At 33.7% G+C, this 12,034-nt stretch overlaps 1 protein-coding gene across 1 annotated transcript; it reads right to left on the bottom strand.

The window, feature by feature from the left end:
* Nucleotides 1–7,710: 7,710 nt before the first annotated feature.
* Nucleotides 7,711–8,893, bottom strand: LOC147075509 (uncharacterized). The gene has a single exon (XM_085942399.1). The coding sequence runs from the start codon at nt 8,815–8,817 to the stop codon at nt 7,711–7,713; it is 1,107 nt and encodes a 368-aa protein (XP_085798525.1). The 5' UTR covers nt 8,818–8,893.
* Nucleotides 8,894–12,034: the final 3,141 nt, after the last annotated feature.

Below are 12,034 nucleotides of genomic sequence, written 5' to 3'. Positions count from 1 at the left end.
TCGATTACAACAATATTAATCATCTTGTATATATTTCTTCCAGCCATATATAATATATGCATGTCATAATAAGCATGGAAGAATGCTGAGCACAATGAATTCCGATAAATTTAACAATGGGGATGAACTCTACAAACGTCTTGATTCTGCTACCAAACAAATACAAGATACGAGGGTAAAGTATTCACACATGACCATAGATGATCAAGACGTGAAACAGGAAGTGTTAAAAGAACTCAATTCTCCGAAGGTGGTTCAGCTTAAGGTGAAAAGAGTCATTCTATATCCACGTAATTTCATTTGCAGTGATTGTTACGAGGTTCTCGGATCCCAAAGTGCACTGAAAAGCCATAAAATTAATTCATGCGCGAAGTCTGCGATATTAAACATACATAAAATGACAAATACCGTAGAAAAACCTTATCATTGCAGCGTATGTTTAAAATCATTCTCATTGCACGCTATTCTCAAAAGACATAAAATAACACATAGCGATGAGAAGCCACAATATCAGTGTGATTATTGTTCATTTAAATGCTCTCTGCGTAGTGATCTAAAAATACATGAATTGACGCACACTGGTGAAAACCCACATCAATTAGATATTTCTCGTAAATGTACGAAACGTACTACTCTCAAAAGCCATAAAATTATAAACGCTTGTAAGCAATCATATCTATGCAACATTTGCTCATTTGAATCCACGAAGCTTGATGATTTCGAAATACACACTATAAGGAAACATCCTGGCGGAAAGCCGTATCAATGTGATATCTGCCCTCGTAAATTTGCGAGACGCAAATATCTCCAAAGTCATAAAATCACACATACTGCAACAAAAGTCTTTCACTGCGGTGTTTGCTCTTATAAATGCTTGCGACGTGATGGACTTAGACTACATGCCAGGAAACATAGTGGTAAAAAAAATATGAGTGCGATGTTTGTTCAAACAGTTTCTCGCGCCTTGGTTCACTGAAATTACATCAAATGACACACACTGGTGAAAAGCCATATCAATGCAATATTTGCTCTAGTAAATTCAATAGTCCTAGTGAACTCAAAAGCCACAGATTCAGACACATTGGTACAAAACCATATTTATGCGAAGTTTGTTCATTTAAATGCGCGAGGCTCAGTACGTTCAACATACATAAAATAATAAGTCATGGAGAAAAATCACATCAATGCGATGTATGCTCGTTTAAAAGCTTGTGTCTTGCTCGCCTCGAAAAACACAAGATTAGACATATGAAAGTACAATCATACCAATGCGATGTTTGCTTGTTTAAATACTCGATGCGCGCTGATCTCAAAACACACAAATTGAAACATACTATTGAAAAACCTTATCATTGCAATATATGTTCAAAATCATTCTCGTTGTGCGTTTATCTAAAAAGACATGCAGTGACACATAGTGGCGAAAAGCAATATATGTGTGATTTTTGTTCATATAAATGCTCTCTGCTTGGTACTCTAAAACAACATATAAACTGTAAAACAACAAAAAATACTGGTGAAAAAAAATATCAATGCGATGTATGTTCAATCAATTTCTCGCGTGTTAGTACACTTAGAGTGCATAAAAGGTCGCATAGTGACGAAGAGCCACATCGGTGTGATTATTGTTCATATAAAAGCTATTCGCTTGGTAATCTAATTGAACATAGAAATATTCATACTGGTGAAAAAATATATAAATGCGATGTATGTTCAATCAATTTTTCGCGTCGCAGTACACTTAAAAGGCATAAAATAACACACACTGGTGAAAAGCCGTAGTTATGATTTTTAAATTTGGTAGTTATGTTTAAATTTGGTAGGCGTACTGAGAAGCAACATGTTGGTATAACGTTTCATAGTTACCTATTTTTAAAAATTGATAGAAACAAAAGTGGCAATTTTCTGGAGGCAGCTGCTGAAAAATCCCATTTTTGTTTTTATTAATTTTTAAAAACTGCCGCATTTGTTTCCAGACACATCATAATCATTCTGCTTCTAGCATCTCACCATTTTAAATTTAGTTCGTCTGAGACAATACACGTTCAGTATAGCAATAAATGTTGGGAAGTTTGAGAAGCTTGGTATCAAAGTGGGACATAAGCCATTTACAAAAATTTACAGGAGACACAAACATGGGCATAAAGTGTCCGTTTTTCATATAAACTACCAAAATTAAACTCAATAATCTATAATGAAAACTACCGTTTTTGATACTTTTGACGGATTTTTTGAAGAGAGCACCACTTGCACTACCATAATCGTTCAAAACATGAATTTAGTGGGACGTGGTGTTTGTCCCACTTTGATATCAAGCTACTCTTATATTTAATCTATGGTTGGTACCTACCTGTTCTAAAAATAAATAAAATTAGCTTGAAAATATTTTAAGTGTCTTCTTCCGGGAATAACTTGAATAGGAACCTATGTCTAAACCTAAACGTATAATTTGTATTTTTGTTGAATAATCGTGAATAATTTAGTTATCCCGCACGGGACAATCAATTTTTTCTTTTCGGGAAGTCCCACAAAAATCAGGACGTCTGGATTCGCTGATTGGGATCCTGAAATTCGCGTAGGTTTTATATTATGCTTCTGCGTAATATCATAAAAATTAACTTGTTTTCGCATTTAGTAGCTAGTTATTCAATGAATCATTGCGTTATCAATTTTATACGAGTGACGTAAAAAATTAATAAGTATAATAATATGGCAAAGAAATTACCTATAATTTTTTGATCATTCATAGACACTAAGTGACATTTAGTGAAGTTAACCTAATGGGTTAGGTTAATGCATTGCTGACTCAAGTAGAAAGCCGAGACATTCACAACGACTGGTCCTACTTTTTTCGCCCCTCCCGTTGTTGTCTATGGATGACCTGTCATTGTTCTATAGAGTGCTCATACTGACGCGTCTGTCGTGTTCACACAGGGAATGGTTTGATTTGGATAGATGAGTTACATGATAAATAATACACTAGCATTAACACACCGTCTACAAAAAATGTAATGCATAGATCAATGCTACATATTTTTTGGAAATCGATATTATCACCGGTTTTTGTGTGAAGGACTAGTCTGACTTTGACAGCTGAATAATAACAGGAATGTATATTATTTATAAATAACACTGATAGTAGGTAGTTATTATATTTGCTTTGAGAATTTTGTATAATTCAATTTGAAAAGAGAAAGGGAAATCAATATTGTGTCAAGCAATCTGGGATCTGATTTTGACAGCTGAACAGTGGACCACGCGTTGCTTGTGCAAAAAGATAATAATATGCTCAGGCTGTATTAATCTAAAGATGGCGCTGTGCCGGCAAGACGCATGCCCCACCCCTGCTTGCAATCTCACAACAATGGCGAGGTACAAAACAACGTTGTCGGTATTTTGTCAAAGGCGTACGGCAAAATACGGAAATTTGAATAGATTTAGATAGAATTTTTTTATAGAATAACAAATAATATTTTAGATAGGTAATAAATTTAAGTTTATAGTGTCAAAAACTTGTCTGTTTTGTAATAGATTCCTGTTCGTATTACTACGAGTCCGCTCGAAAATGGTTCGGGTCTCTTTAGATCCCCATAGGCGACATCCTCAAATGGGGACAATTTGGGTGTGGCTTCAACTATAAGTCAAATAACTCCAATGTTTCCAACAGGGCTGCTAGCAGACGCAAAACGTATTTGGCTTCCAAGTTCTGTAACTTTTTTTGAACAGGTTTTTCTCAGTAATTTAGCATGTTAAAATATTCGATACCTATAGGAAACAACATGTAAGCAATTTCTTTACCTGCTTTAGTAACACCTATTACAATAAGAAGTAATGTTTTATATTGTGATCTTTTCAATGTATGATTTTTTAAAACTAACGTTATAGGTACTAATACCGAGAAGAAAGGTGGACTCACATGTGGACTGGCGGGATTCTTCATCAGCATTACTTCGATTGGGGGGTGTGGACATCACGGGATATAATTTTTATAAAACACATCTTTGATTTGACAGTTCAGTGGGACTATTTTTTTCTTTATTCACATTAATTAAAACAGGCATTGTTTGAATTACATCATTAATTACATTAAAGGAAGGCTTGGTAATATTACATTATGATAAACACTGTTTTTTTTTAAACGATATGCCGGGAACTTTCACTTCGCACCACACTGGCATGTCAAGCGCGGGTTTGTTTTTACCGCGTCCCGCCACGTTTCCCGGGGCAATTTCTTTGTTTATTACTATCTCGCGTTATAGACGTCACACGGCCACGTATGTGTTTTATTAAACGGGCAGCTACATTTATTCCTTTTGTTTTTGTAAGTGTGCAAAAGCGGGAAGTTAGATTTTATATTTTCTTTTCTATTGAAGGGCCTACGCCCGCTATGTGTGACGGGCGTGACCCTTACATCACGGGGATGTTTTTCAACTGCCGCGCTAAAAACTATATTTGCAGGGGACCCTTTCCCCTTGCGGGGTAAGGGGGAGTCGCTTGCAAACTTGCGAACAAATTACGGTGATTTGTTTGCTTGCTGTGTGCCTAGGGCGGGCCTTCTGAGAATTCCTCGGCTCCTGTCACCAGCAAAAGATTTGCCCCGCGTCGTCCTGGCAAATGCGTCTCGCGATAACATTTACTTAGGTTTTTCAAGGGTATTTTAATATTGATGTTAAATTCCTGATACGGCATTCGAGACCTTTTTATGGAGAAGGGTTGTATTAATTTGGTAATAGTACATAATATTTTTATTCTCTTAAAAATTAGTAGCAATATACAAATTATAAACCTATTTTCAATAATTTATACCAATAAATATTGTGCTAAATTTAAAACAAATGTTTGTTTTCACTATAAGGAAGCACTTATTTTGGGTAATTATTCAATAGTTACTAGGTATATCCAGGTCAGGTAAGGTAACAAGATCTACAATTCTACATTAATAAAAGATCCAAATTCCAGAAAATAGTACTCATCATTTATTTTCCAATTAGTGGTCATTCTTGTGATCGCGATTTTGATTCCAAAATAATATTGCAAATCAATAAATCTGCAACAATAACATGGTAGAATCCCGATATAACTGTTCCTTTCTTTTAAGGATACCAATAAACAAGAAAAAATTAACGATATAAAAAAATTGATAAAATACATTGATCCTTAGTACTTGATTTTTACAATGAAATAATTCACTAGGAATTGGCAGAAAGAGAAGAAAGACAAGAAATTGAAATTTTAGATTGAAATAGGTTACCAAATTTATAATTAAAATGATTAACAAAGTGGATTTTAAGATATGCAAGTAAAATTAATGTTATGATTATACTTACTATAAATATTTCATCATAAATCGTCCGGTGTTCATATTTAGAACTAAGCTCATCACAGTATAAAAAGTATTTAATGCTCTGTCAAATGTTAACAAGTGGCGCCCTCATTCAGCAGACAACGTATACTGATGGAGCTATGTAATTTTTGCTCGATAAATATTAAAACACCCCTCGTCGAGTACTTATAAAACGTTTTATCTGAGGTGTAGTTTTTTTAATGAACATATCTTATATTATTATTTTGTGTGTTTCACTTTTAGCTCACAATAATCTTTTTGATTAAATTAATCAGTTTTCCTTAATTATTCCAGAATATACTTTTATGGACTTGAGTATCTTTTAATAATTATTACTGATTAATGTATTTACAAGATATTAGATATTAATTTAGGGATTAATCTGTAGCTGTCAGCAGATTATTGATTGGCAGTTATTTCCGCGATATCTTTATTTTATATAAGTATATGAATCTTTCATTTACAACATTTTTGTGTGAAGTGAAGACTGTGCGGGGGATGAAAACATGTGTGCAGAGACATTTTGGTAGGTGTGCGCGTGTGCGCAGGGATCATTACTCGACACTAGAGCAAACATTACAAATAGATTTTCATAATAACTTGAATATGCTCACTATATATATTGTCTTTAGTCGGAAGCGTCAGAGTATGTGGTTTGAAGTACCTAGGTATTGAGTCAAAATAATTTTTAACCACAAGTTTGAATTATCTAATTTTTAGTTTTATCCAGTTCCCATTCAACACAGATACAAGTTAAAACTATCCTCAAAATTATTAAAAAATGTTTTTAATATGTTGTAAAGGCGTTTTATTCTTTATGAACAATAAAAATACCACATTCAAGAGGTGTAAATCGTCAATTCTAAGAAAAATAATTGATGAGGTAACAAATGAGATATTAGTGTTTAATAATACTCTTACATGTAACCTACTTTTTTATAACATTAATTTAAAAAAAATACATATAAACTCACCTAATATAGACTTATACATTGTTAAATGAAAAATAACAACCGACCATCATTTAACACTGTTATCCAAGCTATGTAGATAACAGGCACCGCTAGCTCAGGGTACTGGGTTTCCACACTATCTCTCTGATGAATTCCAATCCTGTTACGGAAAGGACCATCGAAATCAATTGGTATTCGATGGATAATGTTTACCATACCGCTGCAGGAGTTAATTGCGAGCACTGAAAACTTGACTCTATTGGACGCCAAAGCCTTTTCTATGAAAGAAAAGAACATAAAAGAACATAATATTACGGGATACAATTAAATTAAATGAAACACCGTGATAATTTTAACCTCACTGTATTTAAAGAAAATGCAATTAAAAGTCAATGGTACAAAAATGGCGACATGACGCCATAGAAATATCACCACCGTTCACAAACGACGATGTTATAATACATAAACATTTACGTTATACAAAAGACACAATATCAGCGTCTGCAAACTAAAATTTTAACACAATAAGTTCTCAGCAACTAACTTAAACTTAAACCAAAATATCCACATGTGAGTGAGGTTATAATTAAAACAAAAACTTAAAATTAATTAATACTAAAAAAATGAAATTGAAATGTATTTACAGCCGCTTGGCAAATTGCCAAGCGGGAATCGCTCCTCCCGACGTTCTCTCGTTCCCAAGGGTCAGCCAGAAAAGGAAGGAGATCCAAACAAAATTCGATCGCCTGACATCGATCCCCCACCACTCATCCAACCCGGAAGCTTGAAGTGCCAACCGCAGGATTTTAGTGTTGCCCGCGAGAGAAAAACCTCTCCACTAATTATGATTGTTAATTAGCCCGATGGTGACGTCTGCAACGTCACAACATACCTAAATCCTCATCCATACATTCGGTCGATAGTATTAATATATGTTTATTCATTTATTGATTTTACAAAAATTGCAATTTTCCATGGTGGACGTGAATGGAGGAACACTTTCCTGAGGGTGTATCAATAAGTAATGTGAGACTCAATTATAAGAAATAATCAAGGCTTGATACACACATTTGAAATTCTGCGGAAAATGTTCGCTAGGATGATCGTATTAAGGAGGCACCCAATAATCACGTCGTTTTCGTCTACGTATACTATAATGTTTAAGGCAGCATCCATTTACGTACTAACCAAGAAATTACCAGGATATTTCATTGAATGAATGCACTCGATTGATGCAATTTTATTTTATTAAACCACATCGCATTAATGTGGTTTTTCACCAGTGTGTGTATTTTTATGTATTTTGAGATATCTATTTGCAGTGAACTTTTTAAAACACACATCGCATTGATGTGGTTTTTCACCAGTATGGGTCATTTTATGTAATTTGAGATCACTATTTTTGATGAACTTTTAAGGACACACATCGCATTGTTGTGGTTTTTCACCAGTGTGGTTCATTTTATGTTTTTTGAGATGACTTTTTGTGGTGAATGTTTTAAAACACACATCGCATTGTTGTGGTTTTTCACCCGTATGTGTCATTTTATGTTGTTTGAGTTTACTATTTGCGATGAACTTTTTAGAACACACATCGCATTGATGTGGTTTTTCACCACTATGTGTCATTTTATGTATGTTTAAATGTGCAATTTGCAGAAATTTTTTAAAACACACATCGCATTGATGTGGTTTTTCACCAGTGTGTATCTTTTTATGTATGTTGAGATAGTTATTTGTAGTGAACTTTTTAAAACACACATCGCAATGATGTGGTTTTTCACCAGTATGTGTCATTTTATGTTTTTTGAGATTACTATTTAGAGAGAATATTTTAAGACACACATCGCATTCATATGGTTTTTCACGAGTATGTGTCATTTTATGTCTTTTAAGTTTATTATTTGCGATGAACTTTTTAAAACACACATCGCATTGATGTGGTTTTTCACCCGTATGTGTCATTATATGTGTTTTTAAATGACTAATTTGCAGAAATTTTTTTAAACACACATCGCATTGATGTGGTTTTTCACCCGTATGTGTCATTTGATGTGTCTTTAAATTACCCATTTGCAGAAATTTTTTAAAACACACATCGCATTGATGATTTTTTTCACCAGTGTGTGTCATTGTATGTCTTTCGAGATCTTTATTTGAGGTGAACTTTTTAAAACACACATCGCATTGATAAATTTTTTCACGCGTATGTGTCATTTGATGTGTCTTTAAATGACTAATTTGCAGAAAAATTTTAAAACACACGTTGCATTGATATCTTTTTTCACCAGTATGTGTCATGTATGACTTAAGATGCTGAGACTTCATGCATGAAACGTAGTGATGATTTAGATGTTTTACGGTTTCAAACACTCCACAACAATTGTTACAAATAAAGTTACGTGGAAAATATGTAGCTCTTATCAACTTAATTCGAACCTCCTTTTGCAAGTATAATTTCTGAAATTCATGTTTGATGTTCTGTTCATCGATGGTTATTTCCGAATGCTGCATCATCATTTTCTTATTTTTATTGATTGCATGTGCTATTTTGTTGTTACTCGGGTCATTATCAACAGTATATCTTTTAACGATATCCAATGGTTTACTCTTACGTACTGCAAAACATGTTTGGGTAGAAATCTACAAAAAGAATAGGAATATTAATATATCCAAAGCAATACTATCTATAAAATATCAATAAAATATACTTATGTTATAATGTTCACTAATATAGCACTGATACTACGTCGCTTGTTAAGTGTTTTTCTGTTAAAACGATACGTTACAATGCGCTCACTCGTTGACATTTATAATCAAAATCTCTTTTTTTTAAATATGGTGAATAATGCAAATTATCCATATAAGACGTTTACAACATGACATTTAGAAGAAAATGAATATGAATAAAAGGGTATTTTCTACAAATATATTTATTAAAAGAAAAAGATAAGCAATAAACAGTACAATTAGTGTAGACATTAAAAAAATAAATAACAAGTCACTGAATTAGTGAAGCAGAACCTATTTTAAGAATTTATAAAACAATGCCCACTTATACTCATCCTGACGCTGGTGAAATATGACAATATCTGAAGTGATTTGGTTGTACAAACTTATTGTTCTCCCAATTGGCATTACCAATGGCATGTTAGTGTTGCACCTTGGGAAAACAAACAACGGATGCCTTCAATTCCTAAGATAATTATCAGGGACACACAAACCAATACCAACAAGAAGTGCAGAGTTTTCATGTACGCTGCGTATAAGTCGGAAAAAATATGTAGCTAAATAAAAATTCTTTCTAAACTTTAAGTTACAGTATGTGAGCATACCTAATGATTAGTATTACTAGCTCGGCAAATCTTCATAAATAGAACCACGCTTGAACAACGCTAATAAAATATCCAAATTTACTTAGAAAAGCTGTTGTCGATTTACGCAGCTTATAACTGCATTTTAGAGCAAAATTGCGTTTAGCAATGAGGCTCATTTTTGCTTAACGGGTTTGTTAATAAGGAAAAGTGCCCACATGGAATAAGACCACTTTAGAAAACTCCCTAGATCCACAAAAAAGCACTGTTGGGTGCGGTTTACACGCTGGTGGCATCGTCGTACATTTATTAAAAATGGGGCCAAAGCTCACGTTAAAGTCAATGGATATCCCTATCGAACCATGATTTATATTTTGTTTTAATACGGATTCATCCGGCAGAACAGTAATTTCAATAGGATGTGCCAAAGCGTGACCGCAACCATCGCCTTATTTAAATCAAGATTTGGCGATTGTTCGAAATACGTGGCAGCGAACGACACAAGACCAAGAGAGTTGGAAGAATCTTGGGGAGGCCTTCATCCAACAGTGGGTTGACCCTGGCTGATGATGATATTAACATGACAGTATTTATAAATGTACAATATTAAGAGACATCATAACCATGCATATGGTAGATATTATCCACATCTATTGACATAATTGGGCGGCTTTTTCATAGTAATATTGATACATATTTTATTAAGATATGTACCTACATAAAACATTCTCCATTTTGAACATACATAATTTAGAAAACCACTTTCCGAGAGAGTATATTATAACCAATAGAAAAAATCTTTTTGAAAAAAGTAAAAAAGAAATAGTTAATTATAAATTATTAGCAAGTGCAAGTAGTTACATCTAAAAATATTGGAGAAATTCCACGACGTCGGTTAGTAATCGAAGTAATAGTAAATAGTTACCTACTTTGATTTAAGAAACAAAAATCGATTGCCAAAGTAGCTTGATTTCGAAGAGCGCTGATGAGTAGGTATTAAAAAGTGACCAATAGTTAAAATTTATCGCAATTAGTATGTCACGCCGTAGCATATTGGATAAATGCGTCGTTTGAGGTGTTTACCCGTGGAGATGCAGGGTTCGATTCCCGGCCGGGGTGGCTAACTTTTTTCAAAAAGATTTTTTCTATTGGTTATAATATACTCTCTCAGAAAAAGTTTTTCTAAATTATATATGTTCAATAATCAGAATGATATATTCTTAAATCTTGTGAATTATTCGTTTGAATAAAAGAAATAGTTAATTATTCTCCATTTTGATGTTGATTTAAAAAAAAATCGTCAATGACTTTGAAATTGTTTAAGTACTATGAGATCATTGCCAGAATTAATAAGTTTTAAATAGTCTTCATTCGTAATATAGTTAGCCAAAGGCCTCAAATAGAAATGCGCTTGACACAGCTCGAAGAGGGGGCAATCGATGGAAAAATCTAGTCATTAAATGGTACCCAAGAGGTACAAAACGTCCGTAAGGTATACCTAGAGGCCGCTGGATCGATTAAATTATAAAGTTTTGCGGAAGTACGTGCCAACGCAACGCACAGGACAGAGAGAAGTGGAATCAGCTTGGAAAAACCTTCATTCAGCAGTGGATAGATATAGGCTGATGATGATGAAATAGTCTATATTATTATGCATCCCAGCCCATCAATTCTATGTAAAGGGTGCTATCGGCGGCTATCGAGGGTAGTTTATCATATTTATGTATCGAGACGGCTTATTGTTACAATAAGTTACCCGTCTAAAGCTAAACTGTCAATAAGTGATATGTTTTAACAGCCACTATTTTGGCTGTGTTAGTTTTTAGTGCTAGATAGATATAATTGAAAGAGCCCAACACATTTTATCTCCAGCAAAGTAATTTACTTACTATAGAATGTGAAAAAGGGTGAATAGTGTAAAACAAGTGAATGCTCTCACACAAACGGAATAGCTTTGGTATTTAACAAAAAATGAACATACAAACTATGGAGTGATGGTGGGTTTCAAATATGATAAGTAATGAAAAAAAATCGGTGTGTGTACTTATGTACGCGCGTTAGAATTTATACTTCTTTGGCGTAACAAAACAAAAATAAAACTTGTGATAAACTAGATTATTTGACTAGCTCTTAATTATATTGTTAAATTACACTCAGAACCGCATATTGGAACGCAGTTGGTTTATTTCTATACACTTTAACTCGTATTATTTAATTATAAAATGGTTTCTCGTTGTTTTTATTTTTAAAGTACCAACTGTCATTCTGGCGTTTGAACGTTTGTTTGCGTAAGGAATTGCAAATGACCGACAATAATAAATCACTGCCTAGGCAATGAAACAATTCTTAACTATAATATTATACTGTATAATCGTCACGATTCCAGTACCATACCGTGGCGTAAAGGTAGTGCGTTCGCCTGA

This window comes from Rhyacophila brunnea, unplaced genomic scaffold (genome assembly GCF_057557595.1).
Source record: "Rhyacophila brunnea isolate RB1 unplaced genomic scaffold, BYU_Rbru_1.0 scaffold_142, whole genome shotgun sequence".
Classification (NCBI taxonomy): domain Eukaryota; kingdom Metazoa; phylum Arthropoda; class Insecta; order Trichoptera; family Rhyacophilidae; genus Rhyacophila; species Rhyacophila brunnea.
Note: the sequence above shows the minus strand (reverse complement) of the source record. Positions and strands in the feature narration are given on the sequence as shown.